The 18,282-nt window shown below is 36.2% G+C and overlaps 2 protein-coding genes across 4 annotated transcripts; both read right to left on the bottom strand.

Annotated features, from left to right (window-relative positions):
• Window positions 1–2,674: 2,674 nt before the first annotated feature.
• Window positions 2,675–4,008, bottom strand: LOC114277471 (uncharacterized). Its single transcript, XM_082873084.1, has 3 exons — window positions 3,323–4,008; window positions 2,958–2,981; window positions 2,675–2,859 (listed from the first exon to the last, which is right to left on the bottom strand). The coding sequence occupies exons 1-3, from the start codon at window positions 3,971–3,973 to the stop codon at window positions 2,716–2,718; spliced, it is 819 nt and encodes a 272-aa protein (XP_082729210.1). The 5' UTR covers window positions 3,974–4,008; the 3' UTR covers window positions 2,675–2,715.
• Window positions 4,009–4,059: 51 nt separating this feature from the next.
• On the bottom strand, window positions 4,060–7,998 carry LOC145792328 (cyclin-A2-1-like). 3 transcript variants are annotated; one of them, XM_082873082.1, is made up of 4 exons: window positions 6,548–7,404; window positions 5,828–6,096; window positions 5,588–5,679; window positions 4,060–4,354 (listed from the first exon to the last, which is right to left on the bottom strand). In XM_082873082.1, the coding sequence occupies exons 1-2, from the start codon at window positions 6,842–6,844 to the stop codon at window positions 5,899–5,901; spliced, it is 495 nt and encodes a 164-aa protein (XP_082729208.1). In that variant the 5' UTR covers window positions 6,845–7,404; the 3' UTR covers window positions 4,060–4,354; window positions 5,588–5,679; window positions 5,828–5,898. The 3 variants fall into 3 exon arrangements, with proteins under 3 accessions (XP_082729208.1, XP_082729209.1, XP_082729207.1); XM_082873083.1 differs by lacking the exon at window positions 4,060–4,354 and adding an exon at window positions 7,703–7,998 and having other exon boundaries at window positions 5,061–5,679; window positions 6,548–6,906; XM_082873081.1 differs by lacking the exon at window positions 4,060–4,354 and having other exon boundaries at window positions 5,062–5,679.
• Between the last annotated feature and the right edge of the window lie 10,284 nt (window positions 7,999–18,282).

The following is an 18,282-nucleotide window of genomic DNA, read 5'->3' as shown; positions in this document are numbered from 1 at the left end:
TAGTCATTCTAAAAATGTGTTACAATAAAAAGAACAAATGCGGATACACAAAAATAAAATTAAAATAAACACAACAACAATTTTTAATAAGTTTGAGCCTTGTAATTATTAAGTCGACCACTATGATAAGCAAAATATCAATTTGGCAAAGCAACGGAGTTTCCTGGCCTTGGGTAAGAAGAATGATGAAAACCCAGTGGCCAATTAAACCCAATCCTCTTTTTATGAGTCTTATGAAATCAAGTACGAGCCCAAGGAACATAATTTCGCCTATTAAATGTTTTTACTTCTGATGTTTCTTTAGGTAACACCCTTGGATAGCCTCTTTTTCTGATTATATCTTTCAAAAAATTAGTACAATGATGCACAGAAAAATTCTTAAAAGAATTCTGGAGATTTTAGCTTTTGAATGACTGAAAACGACTTTGAAATGAATGAGAACGAACCGAAAAACCACCCCAAAGTGGGTTCAGCCGATTCAAAGGGTTGGTTAAGCTGGTTTGAACCAGCTAGTGATGAGCTAGCTCCACGCGTGGGTCAACACGCGGATTGGATGGACCCGGGTCAAGGCGCGAAGTAGAAGGGCGCAGGTCCAAGCCAACACGTAGAGTGATGGGCGTTGGACTGATACGCTGGTCTAAGCGCTACCGGATGGGCCACAGCTTTGGGCTGCTGGGCTGCATCTCTGTTGCGCTGGGTTGGGCTATTTGTACCTCTGTTGTGCTGGTTGGGCCGCCTTCTGCGTTGGCCCATTCTGATTGTTTTTAATACTTAAGCCCAATGCAATAGATTTTCTTGCTGTAAGCCTAAGTTTTGGACCTTTCTTTTTTGGTTTTGAATTTGACCCAGTAGCTTGAGTTTTCAAACCAGATGCAGATGCACCAACTTTATTATTGCTCTGGTTGTCTTCTCCGATAATGGGTGTCAGAGACCAAACTTTGAAATTCGATTCTTTTGGGTCAATCCTTTACCCTTTTTCACAACGAATTTCACTGTTATGATCAAACATCTGAAAAGAACAAGATGGTGCTGATGTAGAGATGTTAATGGAACCAAAATTTCTTCCACCAATATATTGTGGCTATATTTTCGGCAAGGTTCGATACAATATCACCACTAACTATTATTCTCTTTGGATATTTCCCTGGAAATACAACGCGTTGGTGATGATTAAATAAACAAATGGAATTAACCAATACCAAAGCTTGTCAATCAATAACACTCTGAATTTTCGATAAAAAGGTTTCAAAAAATTTTCACTCTTCCGGACTGTAGTTCAACATCTGCGATTATATGTAAACATGGCTCTAATATCACTGTTAGATGAACTTAACAATGGTAAATAGATCTGAGTTTCCGTGAGGGTATTTATCATGCAAGAAAATCAAGAAGAAAATCAAGAATCCAGAAGTAAAGAATGCAATACTAGTTAGGATATCCAGTGGAGAAAAACTGCATTGCTTTGGCCAAGTATTTATAGGCGTTATGGTAACTTTGCAGAAAGTCACAACCTTTGGTATATTAGACAAGGGTATGAGTCACCATGCTTCACAAAACATTGTGACTCTTTTTTTTTTGAATTCAAACCCATTTCCCAATTCTCTATGTTTCTTGCGGGAAAGTTCAACTACTAATACATGGGCTAGGATAGAATATAAAGAATCACACCGTATTATGGTATGGTCATTTCTATTTCTATAACTTCTCTCTCTCTCTCTCTCTCTCTGATCTCTTTTTCTCTTGTCTTTCTCGGTCATCGCCACTGCCATACTCATCATCTATAATGGCGGCGGTAAGGGAGAACTTGAGGACAACAGACACGACGACAACGGGGTCATTGAGGTCCCGATAGACGGAGGCGGTCACCAATATCTATGTATGTATGTAACCTTTCCTAAGCCTAATTGAACTATGTGGATGACCTGATTTTAGTTTTTCTCACACAAACGTTGGAAACCAAGAAAATGCTTGTTTGGTAAGTAAGATTTTGAATTTTATTTGTCCTTATATTTTCTTTTTCTTTTTTTTTCTCTCAGTTTTCTCAACAACTAAATAGAGTATAATTGGAATTTGTATGATTTCTTTTCTTTCAATTTCAATAGCTCTATGCATATAATTCCTAGAAAATTTCATAGTCACGGTTGTCAATTGTTTGGTATTATCTGTTAATCTTGCAGCAATAATAATATGATTTCATAAACACTGCAGGAAATTCAGCTTTTAGCGGCGTTTAAAAAAAGCCGCTATAGGTGCCAAAAACGCCGTTAATTCTTTTTGTGGCGCTTAGCACCAAATGTCGAAGCTGCGGCCGTCGCTATAACATTAAGGCGCTTTAAAAACGTCGTTAAATGGCCGCTAAATGTGATACATAACGTTAAACTGACGTCATTGCTTTTTTTTGGATTTTAAAAATATAACCGTTGACTGTATAGTGACATTTTCAAAAACGCCATTATATCTTTATTTTTTTAATTTATTTTTTTTAAATTGTGCTAATTCTATGTGGGTGAACCAAAAAATACCTGTAATAAAATTGAAAAATAATACTAATATGAATCAATAATTCCTGTTCCTATTCAAATGAACATTTGTCAAAAGATCAACCAATTATATGAAAAACTGCCAAGTAGCAAATACAACATTAATCCACTTTTCTATTCAATTTAATATACAATTACCATTTAACTACAAAATAACATATCCACAAATTATGTTTTAACATTCGCCAAAAAATAACAGGAAAAACATTAAGACAAACCCCCTGAGTTTTGATTTAATTTGATGTCTTGTCCTTGATACTAAATTCACTGAACCCAGTTGATATAGCATAGAATCTGTAATCTTCACTGGTCTGGATGCCTGTATCAAAATATGGAAGCCAAATTAGGTAAAGTGCATAAATTAATAATGGTAGAAGTGTTACAGCTATAAAACATAAGATGTACATTACAACTCACCATCTGTTGAAGAAGGTTTTGTACCTGGAAGAACAATTTAAATAAATTAGTCATTTCTGAAGCTTTGAAATTGTAGAAAAAGTCAGAAAAAAAAATATTTTAACATGCTTCTTTCAGATAACTATTGTTATTCTTTGAGCCATCGTCAGTAGGAGACGAGGACGTAACCTTCAAAGGCCCACATGAAATGGAAAAGCACTATTCAAAAATGTTTTCTGTGTACATTAAGACGAACCCATCAATTGAAACACAAAATGAAAATAAATCCGAGGATGAGCTCCCAACATCTGAGATTGGATCCCCCCAACAAGAGACTGAACCTTATTTACTGGGGAGATAAAAATTGAAATTATTCCCATGCTTACACTGAAGCAACTTTGTGCACAAAAATCTTCAGAAACAACTCCAAACTGTTCATCAATCTGTGGATGATCAGCAAAAAATATATGCAGAAGCAAGCTTATTAATGAGTTGAATGTTCTGCATATAACACTCCAAATAAGTTTTAGGAGTATAAGGACCCTACTGAAGAATTTGAAGCGACTGGTGACTAGCAATTTATTAGAACAATTCTTCGTCTGTTGAATACTTAATACTGCTCTGTAACGAGCTATTCGCCGTGCCCATGCAATAGCCTCAGCAGGCAGCTTCTTTTCAATTTCAGAAACACTCCTCCATTGTTTTTTAACAGCTATTGCAAATATGTCATCCTCAGACATCTTAACAGAAGATCTTTTCATAATGTCGTCCACAGGATATCCAACTAATATAAGTAGATTCTCATAAGCATTGACATACTGTAACCACAAACACACAATACCAACCAATTTATACAATGACCATCTACGAGTAGAAATCAGAGAACTGATTCTACTTGCAGCTATGTTCCATAGGTGACTACCATTTCTAACAGAATTGGATTCATAGGATGAGAGTGTATAAAACACTAAAATAATAAGAAGCTCTACCGGAGAAATTGAAAAACTTAATTCTGGAACATTAAGATTGAAGTCCATAAGCTGAAGATCTTTCAATTTGAGGCGAGTGAACAGATCCAATAAAAGTATAGGATAGCTGATGTAATCTCTTCTCTTCAGCCCAATCTGAAAACCTTTCAGATCAAGACTGAAAGAGCTCTCTTTCGAAGGAGCAAAAAGTGAACTGATAAGCCCTCCCAGAAAACACCGACCCTTAGCATACAGAGATTTTGCATTAAGCTCCTTAGTCTCACACAAACATCCAAAGGAATCATTTGAGACAGGAAACTGAACTAGCAGATGAATGTCATGCATCTGCAACTGACAACGTTTAAGTATAACATTACGGAGAGAAGCCTTCTGATTTCTTGAGGGATTGATGTCTGATAACTTTTGCATAACTTCATGCAAAGAAACACCCTGAAACCCAATAAAGACTCTGTGACTACTACTGCATTTTGCGGCCAAAAAAAAAAAAAACAAGCATGTTATAAGAAACCTAGTGTTGATTGTACTCAAACATGTATAAAGGTCTCATAGTCAATATTAGTTCAGTATTGAAGAATATTTAGACTTCGATTTGCATGCATTAATGCTCCAGCTAATTGAATGGAAGTCGATTATAGGCTAGAGAGCAGTATATCTTTTCTTTTTTTTTCTAAAAAAATCCACATCCTGTTTTAACATATAAAGGCAATTACATTTTATGACACCAGTGGTGGTTGTCTCCTCCTCCAATTTTCTTCCAGCATTGAATCACAAAGGTTCAATACGAACTGATATCACCATATTAACTGATTCGCACAATAGGAAGTCAACTCCATTGTAGTCTCTGGCCATTTTTTTTTAAGAGCTTTATAAGCATAAATGCTACCTATACCGTATGATTAACTTCACAAGACAGCCTATATAAATGCATCTTACTTTTTTAATTAATCTTATCTTTGTTACCAAAAAAAAAAAAGGATAGAGAATTATCTACTTTATGGTCCATTATTTGTTAATTGTTTAAATGTTTATAACTTACACAAATATGTGCCTAGTTTTATGAGCTTAGAAACCATAAAATAAATGCAGTAGAAAAAATTAAATAGAAGGGATGAAATATATCTCTTTGTAATGGAAGAAAATAGATGAATAGGTAACATTTTCATATTAACGGAACATCTGAAGTTATAAAAGTAATGATAAAGATAAAAATTCAGATAAGTGTAACACTTGTTAGCATACAAAAGCAACTTGAGGTGAAATCCTCAAATCTTGGGCCTTCAAGTTTAATACCCAAGTCTTCAGGGCATCCACAATCAACCAAATACCAATTAGATTCATTTTTTGTAACTATATCAGGAGGTTTTATTATGCATGATGTACTTACTCTGCAGAAATTTATAAATACAATTTAAAGTCTATATTCACTATTAAGTGTTTCAGCATGTTTCTACCAGTTTCCAGGTTTGACAACACCTATACATAGGTACAATGAAATAGGATTCAGATAGCAGGATGAACAGAAAGTTGGAAAGAAATCAAGTTTTAAGCACTCTCCCTCTCTGAGTCTCTCTTTTGTTTTTGTTTACCATGTAACCGATCATTGTGCCTCGTGGTGAAGAAGCATAAAGTATCTCCAAAAAACTACAAAGCACTTAAACTAACCTGATATCTGGATCCTTCAAGGAGGTGATGATCTGTGATTGATACCTTTTAATAATGTCCTGAACATCTGAGACCATCAACATCCGGATCTCCTGCATCAGATCAATCCATAAATCATGCAACCGATGAAAACAACCAGATCAAACCTTCCAAATTCTGACATTTGCATACTACAACTTGGCATGCTTTGAACATAAGTTGCATCAATGAGATAAGAACTGTTGTGTTCCCGTAACTTACCAAACCAAGATATTGAATATTTGGCTCACGAACAGCAATGAATTTCCCAAGCAAGGCAACACACTGAGACATCATTTCTTTCTCAGCATCAAGATGCATGACCTGTGAAGGCGATTAGAACACATAAAACCACAAAGTTCTGTATTTGCAGTTTCTTGAGCAATGTTTGTTTTTGAATCAGCTGGAAGCTGGTGCACTTGGACTGCTACACTGGGGGCAACCTTGGAAACATTCACTGAACCTTTATTGGCTTGCTTGCTATTCTTTTTCTGAAAATCAGCATGATTAACAGAGGTCATGTAACGATTTTAGTAAAGAAAAATTAATAACATTTGTAGCAGAAAGTCCAAGCCATCCAGCAAATCTAACTATTAAATTCAGATATTTGAGTGCGAAAGTTCATGGTCACGATGAACTTTTGACTCTGTTCTAGTTATTGCTGTCAATGACCAGAAGTTCAATAACCAATTTAGTCTTCTCTATACTCAAAAATGCCGCTCAACTCAACTATCCCAATTTTTTGGTAATGCTTTTATATGCTCGGGCAATCAAAATATCTATCAACGATTCAACATTTCATTTTTTTTTTTGTGCATTAAAGCAGCCATTTTTTATCTCTGTTAATGAGGGACAAACATACTTTCTTATTTAATTTTCTTTTAATTTACAACAATTTCTTACATTAATTATATAAATTCAGCAAAAGGGTAGTGTACAAACCGGAATTTTAGCTGCAATGAGGCAGTTTTTATAGGAATTTTCACAGCAAACATTTGTGACATCCTTAAGCACTGCCCTCCTCTTATGCTGAATAGGTGCAGCAGCAGAAGCACTGCTATTCATCTCATCTAAAGCTGCTCTTTTTGAACTTGTCCGTAAAACCTGCTTTTGACCTTGCTGCTTCAGTGCTTCTGAAGGTGGAATCCCTCCAAATGCATGACAAGCAGCAGCTCGAGCTCGTGTCATTCTAACAGTAGGCTCCCCAACATTAGCAATAGCAAGATTTTCTTCCTTCATGTTTACTGGTCTTAGAGAAGAGCAAGGCAAGGGTTTCTAAATTCAGATAAGACTCATGAAACCTGCAACAAAATGCATATCGGGACAAAGTGAAATAAAGGACAAGCTGCTGAAGTGAGAAGGGGCTCCAGAATAGGGAACTCACAGGCTGCTAAAGAAATATCGTAAGCGAGTAAAAGTACAAAATAAAGCATAACAACCTAGAGCATCTAATTTTCCAGATAATCAAAGTAATGTTTGTCTTTAAAGACACCAAAACAGATGCACAACCATGTAGAACTGGTGTATAAAAAGCTACACACTGCTAGGGAGGTAAAGAAATGGTTCCAGAAAAGACTCTGAATCTAATAGAATGAAATAAAAGGCAAATATCTTAAATTCAAAAATCAAGAGTGAAATAAAGCCATTAGAATCCAGTGCTGGAAAATATTGTTTTCAGCTCCTGAAACTGCTAAACATTGCAATTTGATGATTCTAAATGAAAATGATGATCTCCAATCAGTGATTTGCATACTCTCAAACGGCCAAGGAAAGGCCAGTGACGAAGGAACTTTACCCCAATCAAGACCTAGAAGAGACAAAAAAAGACATTTTCTGTTAAATGCAAGAAGAAATTACTAAGCATTAGTCATTTTTCGCAATCAATGGCACATGACAACTATTCCAATTTTAAAAATCATTACAAAACATTCTAGATCGATTCTGTACTCTACAGATTACACATTTCAGATGCAGGGAGAAAACATGAAATTAAGAACAGTATAACAAAGGATAACTCATTATAAAGGTACAATCAGGATGAGATCTAGAGAGAGAGAGAGATCTAGAGAGAGAGAGAGAGATAGTGGAGCTGGCTACCTCACCGGTGCAGATGACGGTGGCGATGGAGCTTCGAAATCGCTCTGAACAGCTGATTGATATCGATCTGAATCATCGAAATCACTTCGAAATCGCTCTAAACAACCGGTGGAGCTTGTGTTCTTTGAAGCTCTCTTCAAGAACAGAAGATTTATCTTTCAAGAGACGAAGCTTCTTCGTGGAGTTATCTCCACCGTCTTCTTCGTCGCTGAGAGAGAGAAGTCTGCATATAAGATAAGAGAGTATAAGAAAGAGAGGGCTCAGATTAAAAAATAAGGGTTTCAAAAAAGGGGCGCGTGTATGTACGGCATTCGGAGGCGGTTTTAAACGCCTTTAAATACAAAACGGTGCCGTTTTGGTTAAACAAATATGCGACGGTTATAAAACGTCGTTAAAAATAAAAAAAAAAAGTGACGTTTAATAAAACGCCGTTAATTAAACGCCGTTAAATCCCTGATTTCCTGTAGTGAAAGTTAAACAAGATTTCAATGTTGGTTGGTTGTTTAGTGCGATTTTTGTTGAAAAATGTAACTGATGAGCCAAAACCAGGAAGATTACTCCCCCGAATCTGTGCAATCAACAATGGGCTCGCTCGCTCGCGCTCTCTCTCTCTCTCTCTCTCATATTTATATGAGATCAACCAACACATCTGTTCAAGTTGAGATCAACCAACTCCTTAGTCTCATCATCAACACTTCCAATAAATTTATCAAAAGATAATTGATTTTTTCCCGTCAGATCTATTCAAAAATGACTCAGATGTTCCTCTGCTCTAATTTTTTTTTCATTATTTGACTTGTATGATCTGATTATTTGTTGTTGTTGTTGTTGTTGTTGTTGTTGTTGTTGTTGATTGCAACAGATAAACAAAAAAGTTAACACAGATCTTCAACAAATAGATAGAATTTAGCCAAAAAAAATTGAATAGATAGATATAAATTTGAATAAATAGTCAACGGAAAGTCAAACAGGTAAAAAAAAAGTCAAAGGTTAAAATTGAAAACAAAATGTCTTCTAAAACTTCTCATCAAATTATTTCTCAAAGTGTAAACTTTTTACCAATAAAAGAGATTTTACTAGATCTAATGCTTTACACCATCCTTAAATTAGGTTTACCACTAACTTTCTCTTGATAATTTATTTTAAAAAATTGAACATGTTTTCTTTAGTAAACAATCACATAGCTTTTTGTTAGATAGATCTCTATAATAATCTTGAAAGTTTCGTTTGAAGCTACGGGATGAGACTTTTTTGTTCATACATATTTAACAGTTTCAGATAAGTAAATAAATAAATATAAAATAAAAATAAAAGTCACTAATTATGTTTTTAAAAAATCTCAATTTTTTTGGCCAAATAAATTAGAGTTTTAAATTGCAAAAACACTATTAATCAACTTTTTTTTAAGTAAATAAGCTAAAAACTATTATTGAATCAATTAATATATATATATATATATATAATTGCATAAAATAAACAAATTAGATTATCAAAATGGCAATTGTAATAAGCCCATTGATTAATAAATACAGTGAAAACCTTAGATTTATCTTGTGTTCGGTTGAGGAATTTGGGAATGAATTTAGAAAGGAACAAGGAAAAAGTATATGAAATGTAAATATATATCTATATTTCACCTAATTTTACACACTTTTTTTCTTTCAATTTTTAAATTTCTTTTCAAATCTCCCAACCAAACACAACGTTAAGAAATTCCGGAGAATCTTTGCCAAATGGTTCCACCATAATATTTACTTTTATAAAAGAATAAGGTAGCGTTTGATAGAGTTTTAGAATTATGATTTGAGAAAAGAGTTGTATTTTGAGTTTGTGAATTTTTGAATTATAATTTGAGTGTGAAAAAATTGTTTGGTTACGAGTTTTGAAAAGAGTTTTAAATTGAGTTTGAAATTTTGATGTGACATATGATATTTGATTTAAAAATTTACAACTCATAACCAAACACACAACCCAAAATTCTATTCAAAGCTCATAAAAAATTTAGAAAACCGGCCATGACGTGAAGACAAGCAATAATTCAATCAAATTGAGTCCACCACATTGGAGTGTCACGTGTTACGTTTAGATAATTCTAATTTCATATTTGCCATTTATGTGACATTTGGAAAAAGCTTACTAAAGACTTTTTTCAGTTTACCACTATTATTTGGGTGACCAATGGGTTCACATCCAAACGTGTCCACCCCTAACATTGAATGAATGCAACTCAAATTTGGATCCAAAAAATTGATATACCTTTTGTAGATGTGCCCGAATGTCCCGGCTCCACGCGCGGGATGGCGCGGAATCCGTTTTGTTCATTGGGCTGCTACAGTTCGGACTCAAAGTCACGGTTCTGAATCTAAGCCTGCAAAGTGCAATGCAAGACTGATAAATCACCAAAGAGTCCAAATCCGGCAAATCGTTTTGGAAAACTGATTTTAATAAAGAAATGCCAAACATGGACTGTTTTGAAAGATACAGAGTCGCCACCTAAATGTTTTGTTTTTGGAAAATTTAGGAAACCTTGGCTCGTGCCTAAGGCCACGTGTCCGTCATCATCAAAGTTGCCTCGGCTCGGGAACTTGGGTACGAGAGGGGAAGGTCATGCAATGAGCACCCCCGCTCGCCCGATCAAAGATCGGCCTTTACTAACATGATATTTTGTTTTTTGAAAACACATGTGTTCTTATTCCGGTTTATTAGCTAGAATTACTATATGATGCGCACAGCATACAAGTATAGACTAGATGGCCTAAGTTAGAACAAAACATCTCATGTTTGTTTGAAAATGGTTTGAAGGTGCTACTCGCAAGTAGACTAAGACGTGGATTTGCCACCCTCAAGTGGGTTTAGAAAACATGATTTTGCCACTCTCAAGTGGGCTTAAAACTCGCATTTCGATGAATTATTCCAATTCAAGCAATCCAACCTTCACCCACAGGCATTCAGGCAGTTATATCACATAAGCAGTTAGCCTCATAGCAAGCATGCTATCATGGCAACACTCACACTCATGCAGTATGCTAAAGCATAAAAGCTTACCTAGTACTCCGAGCCAAAACAACAACTAGTTAGAAATCATGCATGATACTAGTTATGTTAAGATGACTAATGCAACACATGCAAAATGCAACTAGAAATAGGCTCGGCTATTCTAAGATGGCATATGAGATGCAACTTGATAATCAAGTATTCAAATAGGAATTGAAATACAATGCAGTTAGTATTATGCGCCGAGCCCGGTGCATGCAATACAGATGAATGGATGCAAACATGCAAGCATAAGTATACTAATTGAAACATGACCTAGAACTAACCATTGTAAGCAGTTAAGTAAAAGGGAGAAAGGCGTGACGTTGGAAGACATTCACACACTCACGCACACTTATTACACAATTGTGTCCTCTCGACGGAGGGTCCGAATAAATCAACTAGCTAGCTACGCTACACTAATTAATTACTACAAAGCCTTAACTAATTAAGTAAATTAATTAAGTTACAAAGCCAACTAAGTAAGAAAAGAAAGAAGCTAAAACAAAGCTACCACAACCCTGTCTTGGAATGATGAATGATTCATGCTCTGTCGGCTTCGCTCGGAAATCCGTTGCCATGCCTCATGTTGCCTCTGTTTGCACTGTTCTGCACCTCTGAAAATTGTGAAAATTCCTGTAATGCTTCTAAACCACCTCATGGTCATGCTGAGAGGCCATCGGCCAGAGAACAATGGCCATCGACCAATTTTGATGATATCGACCAAATATTTCTAGCCGATCGGCACTGAAGATAGCCGATCGGCCATCTTTTCCTGCAGATTACTCCTTTTGCTGCAGTAGAGGACAAACAAGGGCATGGCAATACATTTGCAAGAAAATGTTGTGCAACTACACCCCTTATCATGTTTGGAACTCAAAGGAGGGTAGTGTTAGACCCTCGGGCCATCAATCACGCATTTCGATGCATGATGGCCAAAGAGGCCGAATTGCACAAATCAATATGGAATGAAGGCACAAAAACACATGAATGCCTCACACTCTATCATGTTGGATCAAGAGTGTCGGCAAATGAGGATTGAGGCACGTTTCGTCACTTCAAGTACGAAACGTCCCTCGGTCATCGTGTTTGGTTTGACAATCCAAACCAAACACAATGCAATGCATGCAACATGAGAAAGCTATGCAATGCAACATAAGCATGCCAAATGCAATATGACTCAGACATGTACACAAGGCTAAGGTAACAAGCATACCAAATGCAATGCGTCCTAAACAAGCATGTGACAAAATGCAAACTAGCAAGTATGGAAAATGAAACCTAAACATACAAACATGCATGGCATGCGAAGATGGACAAGCATGCAAATGTCATGCAACTCAAGCATGCAATAACATGCAAAGATGGACTTAAACCGAAATGGGCAGACCTCAGCCATGCCCAAATCAGTGGCCAATGGTGCTGAAATGATGGTCCAAAAGTATATGCAAGCGTGCTAGTCAATTGGTTCACAAACCAAGCATGGAGGCACCAACTCTCAAGAACATGGAAGAAGTACAAAATGTGAGAGTATGGCAGTGAAGTAAGCTCAGAAATCATGTGAGGAATGATGCCAAATCATGCACATAATACAAGCATAGCATGCTAGAAGGTTCAAAGCTTAAAGCTAGCCAAGGGACTTGTACCAAGGCCACATGAATCAAACCCCAAAGGGCCAAGGACAACCAAAACAGTCCTAGAACATATTAAAATGAGTCTAAAACATGTATGGAAGGAAGCCAAAATATGCTAGCATGAAGGGCATAAGGCATGATGGATGCAAGGCAAATAAGGTGGATTACACTACACCTATCAAGACCAAGCATGAGATGGCTCCGCCAATAAAAATCAGAGTTATATCATGGCAAAATAACCCCAAATACACATTGAAATGATAGCTCGCAAGCTTAGGCATGAAGGCATACGCAAAGGCTCATGTTCAAGGCATAAAGGACCAACCCTTCAACGCATTGAAAAAGTGAAAGATGTGAGTACATGGAAATGAAACATGCTCTGAAATCACATAACAAATTATTTCAAATCATTCAAATAGGTCAAGCAATGCGTGCTAGTGGACTTGATGCACAAAGCTAACAAGCTAGGATGAACCATAGCTATACAAATCATGGCATGCATGGCCAAAAAAACAAAAATCAGAGCTTAATAATGCTAAAACATGACCAAAAGCTTCTTAGAGTTAAGCCAAAATCATACTAGAATGACATGTTAAAGCATGATACACATTAGGCTAATTCATGGAATTGCACTACAAGTGCATGGAGCATGCAAGGGCCAACCAAACCAAACCTTAACAGAGGTATGACATGGCAAAACATCACCAAAAACATGCTGAAATAGAATCAAATCATGCTAGAAAGGCATGCTACTTCATGAAGCATACAAGACTAGTTTGTGTGAAATACACTACAAGTGTATAAACCATGCAAGGAGTGAGTCCACCAATCAAAATCAGAGTTATAACATGTCAAAATAACACCAAAAACATGCTTGAACTAAGCTAATTCAAACCACAAAAGCATGCTACTTTGTAAGGCTAACAAGGCTAGCAAAGAGGATTTACACTACAAGTGCAATAAGCATGCAAGAGGTGACCAAGACAGCCAAAAATAGAGTTATGGCTGGTCTGATAAGTCACAAAAATAAGCCTAGACAAAGTCATAAAGAAGTAAAAACACATGCTCATTTGGTTGGCCATTAACACTAGCAAGCAAGACAAGAGTAGAGGAGACCACCCTCTCCTATTTGGGGCCTCAAAACAGGTTTTTTATCACTGAAAATCCTCTGGATTTCAGTGGTTAAAAGGCCATGAAAAATTGTTTTGAAAGGCCTTGGAAGATGGCTCAAAAGCTATACAAACTAAGGACAAAAGGGAGAGACAACCCCCTAACACAAAATAGGCCTAAACCATCACTTTTAGGACTGAAAAACAGAGTTTTCTTTACTTCAAAACCAAGCCAAAAACAGTTTGCAAAGGTGGTAAAGCAATCATGTAAAGTTGGCCAAGATAGTGTACAAAAATGAGCTTAAAAGAGAGAGATGCTTACCTCTGAAGCACAGCTGCAAAACAGGCACTTTTCTGAGACGAACAACCTTCAATCGGCCCAAAAATAGGTTCCAAGGGACCTCAAGCCAATGGTGATCAACTTTGATGAAGGAAGTGTATGCAAACTAGAAGTATTTCTCTACTTCTATGCACTTCTATGCACAAAAGGAACAAAAGAGAGAGGCCCTAGAGAGAGAGGCAGAGATCTTGCTCTGGAAGTTTTGTAAAGAGAGAGGGAGTTTAGTGAGAAAAGCTCTCAAGCTTGTTCAAGAAGTTCTAACCCTTAGAAAATGGGAGATATATCATCATATATAGCAAAAGCAAGACTCAAGGTCGAAAATATCTGATTTGGGACAGCTGGAACAAGCTAGAAACAACTGGAGGAGAAATATCTGCAAAAAATATGAGTTTTGGACATTTTTGGCTGATCGGCCAACATTTGTGGCTGATAAGGTTCACTTTTGGCCGACCTATGGCCAACCTATGGCCGATGAGGTCCAATTGTGGCCGATGCACTTCCATAGAGGCCGATGGAAAAAATCAGTCCTGGTCCCTGACTTGAAGCAAGCCTAATTCCTTCATCCGGACTCCTTTTTAGGTCATTCTTGAGCCTAAACTATAGCCCCGAAAGTCTTCTTTACAAATTTGGAAGCCTCACGTCAAAATTCCATGTGTGCTAAGAGATATCCCTCTGTTAGTGAAGTTTGCTCAGTTTCGGTCCAACCGGAATGATGCCCAACTTCAACCAATCATATCTCCCCCATCCGGACTCGGCTTTAGGAGATTCTTAAATGAAAAATGAATCCCCAGAAGTAACCTTTCCAACGGTGGTGGCCTCATATCTGAAATCCAAGTATTCAAAAGTATAGGGCTGATTTAGCGAGGGTTGCTCGACTCTCTCTTAACGATTCAAGCCCAACTCCTTCCCCAACTGGGTTTCTTCCCTCTTTTCTTCTTTTCTTCAACTCCAAACCCCTAAGCAAGGTGTTTTGAAAGATTTTTCAAAGATTTCAACTCTCTTTCATTCATTTCCACTTTGTCCTTGCTCGGTTTACCGAAAAGCGCAACATTTGACAAAATACGAGCCTCGGAACATCGTATAAACTTCTTTTCAAAAATATTTTGAAAGAGAGGGTTTTAAGGTCTAAAAACCATTCAAAATAGCTTTGGTCCAAAATGGGGTGTGAGGTTAGGATTTGACTCTGCTCTTGCCGAAGAAATCGAACCTTTGCCCTGCACATCTTTCATCACCGTGTAAACCATTAGTAGCGCCCAAGTCTTAAGGGCGGTCAAAAATAGGGTGTCTACACCTTTCACTAAATTAAACAAGGTGACCCACATCCCAGTTTCGACCCAAACATAACCACCATAAAATTGAGGAAGCCGATCGACATTCCTGATATTTTCTGGACCACCAATTCAATGTTTCGTTGGTGAATTTTCATCATTCCCATTTGGGTATTTCACACCCATTTGGACCACCAATTCACGTTCATCTCAAAAGTGGCAACCGCATCTTCATTCTGCACCCTTGTCCATAAATGCATGTGATGCTGTGGTGTGAATGACTGCAACATCGGAAGTGATGGTGACATACATGGCAACATTTCATCATTCCCATTTGGATATTCCGCACCCGTTTGGACCATCGATTCACGTTCAAATTGTTATCCCAAAAGTGGCAACCAAAGCTTCATTCTACACCCATGTCCGTAAGTGCATGTGATGCTATGGTGTAAAGGACTACACTGCCGGAAGTGATGGTGGCATGTGTAGCAACGTTTCATCGTTCCCATTTGGGTATTCCGCACCCGTTTGGACCATCGATTCACATTCGAATCTTCATCCCAAAAGTGGCAACCACATCTTCATTATGCACATGTGTCCATGAGTGTGTGTGATGCTATGGTGTAAAGGATCGCATCGCCGGAAGTGATAGCGGCATAAGATAGTGGTTTGAGTCTTTGTTCCGCAGGCCACCATGATGCAAACATGCGATGTGGCATCCAAATGTGTCGACTGCACCACCGGAAGTGATAGTAACGTAGTATCGTTCGAAAACGAATCACATGAACAAACAATTGAAAATGGTGATGGACATCAACTGGACTATCATTTTCTTAAAATCGGATCTAAACATATGACATACCAGCTCACCATGGGTTGTTGTGACGTCTGTGACAACCCTTGGTGCCATCCAACAATAACCAAAACCTAACTTCATATTCCAGAAGAACACGACTGATTTTCCACTCCCCTGTAGTTACGAGATTCGAACTACCAAACGTGGCATCCATGTATCACCCCAATATCTGTTACTCCTACAATACCATCAATTGATTAACAAAAAGGACAAATTCGTCCACCAAACAATCCAAAAAAATCAATAAGGGACTTGGCTGACTAAAAGAACACAGCAACGGGGACTTGCCAATCTAATAGAAAAAATATGGGACCATATGGTGCAACAGCTTGTGAAATGAGACTTTCTGATAATTTTTCCTATAATATATCATGATATAATATATTTATGTGTATACAGCCATTACCATATTGATAATAAATAAGTAGAAATAAATTTGTTTTGAAATTAATAACAATTCAAATATTGATTTACTTTCCAAATTTAAATGATTTGATTATTACTACCATATGCATCAAATAATCAATTATTAATTACATTTGCAATACCGTATGTAACTAATGATTAAATGACACAGGTATTTATGTATTTTATAAACTCAAAAAATAAAAAATCTGTCAAGAGTTTCAAGCTCAAACACACCTTACAACGATTTTGCTTTGTATATATAACAATGGACCTTCTCCCAAATAGAAATGGGATATTATTATGATGTAATTTGGGCGAACTCAACCCAAACAATCTGAATCTAATCCGAATTTTTTTAGGACTTGGACAAAAAAAATTTGAATTCAATATGAGTCTGGGTAAAAATTCAGAAGCTCGAATTAAATCAAACAACCCGAACAATCCGAGTCCCGAATTATATATAAAAACATTAAATATACATATAAATTATTAGTCGTTAAATGATATTAAAGTAATTTAGATCATTAAATCATATTGAATATGTATTATATACGCACGCAACACAAAAAAAATCTTAATTTATTTTTTTTTCACTCATAAATTGTAAAGATCACCATCGCAGTATCTCTCTTACATTATATAAATTATTTATTTTGATGTTACTAATGATTTTATAAATAAAAAAAAATGAAAATAGAATTTTAACAAATTCAATAACTTAGCTCCACTAAAACAGAAAAAGAAAAAATTGAAATTTATGCACAATTCGGACCATTCGGATTTAACTTAGATCGGACTTGGATAAACAATCTCAAGTTACAATTTAGACTTGGATAGACCTAGGCAGCTTTCCGCACAACGTAGGTTGGGTGTAGACGAACCCATCCAAATTGCAGCCTCACATATTATCCCATTATATTACGTACATTATAAATCTTGTATTTATGGAGAAACATTAATTTGACTGGTTTATTTAGTAGCTGCCATTTTTTACTATACTTTGGTGGTTTCATTTTCATAATAGCACCCATACATCTACACAATTTGTTACGTTCGATTGCACTCAATTGAGACACTAATCAATAAGAGTCTTTCCATTTTGAAGAACCTTACAGATCAGAGTTTCAATTGTGTATATTTGGACAAAGTAAATTATGTGGATGAATTATTAATCTTTTCATAAATCAACGTGGTTTCTCTACCATAAATTTGTATTTAATCAATGGAAAATTCTATGGTGTGCACCCCCTTAGGCCATATGTACCCTACCACAAATTGACATAATTTTATCACAAAATTTTATAAAATCAATCATAAAATGTATAATTTTGCCATAAATTGGCATAACAAAAAATGTCGCAACTAAGACACAAATTTTTATAACATGAATCACAAAATTTTAGACATTTTATTATGTTAATTTGTGACGAGGTTACTCATTTTGCGGTTGATTGTTATAAAATTTTGTGATAAAATTATGCTAATTACCACTAAGAGGTCATCCCAGTTGGTAAGAGAGTATGTTCTTCTCTTTACTGACCAGGGTTCGGATCCCCTACTACTCAAGTGGAAGTCCGACGATTTAGATAGATTGACTAGTTTTCTCCCAGTTTGACTTGTAAGGGTGGATTCTACGGATCCTACCTTGGGGGTATTCTAGGTATCCAAAAATATATATATATATATATATTATGCTAATTTATGATAAGGGTGCATATGGTTTGTACCCTAAGACAGTGCACACCATAGGCTTTCATTTAATGGATTAAATTAAATACCTCTTTTTTGTTTGGAAATATTATTTGTGTTCTCCGTCTCTATAACAATAACATTCCTCTTCTAATTTATTTAATAAAACTAAATTAAATTTTCAAATATATCAAAATAAAATTTACAAGTAGTTACTATTTCAAATGGACAAATGTTATTCAT

This window comes from Camellia sinensis, chromosome 6 (assembly GCF_055761805.1).
Source record: "Camellia sinensis isolate YWXY chromosome 6, ASM5576180v1, whole genome shotgun sequence".
In the NCBI taxonomy this organism is placed as follows: Eukaryota; Viridiplantae; Streptophyta; class Magnoliopsida; order Ericales; family Theaceae; genus Camellia; species Camellia sinensis.
The sequence above is the reverse complement of the archived record's forward strand: the minus strand, read 5'-3'. Positions and strand labels throughout refer to the sequence as shown.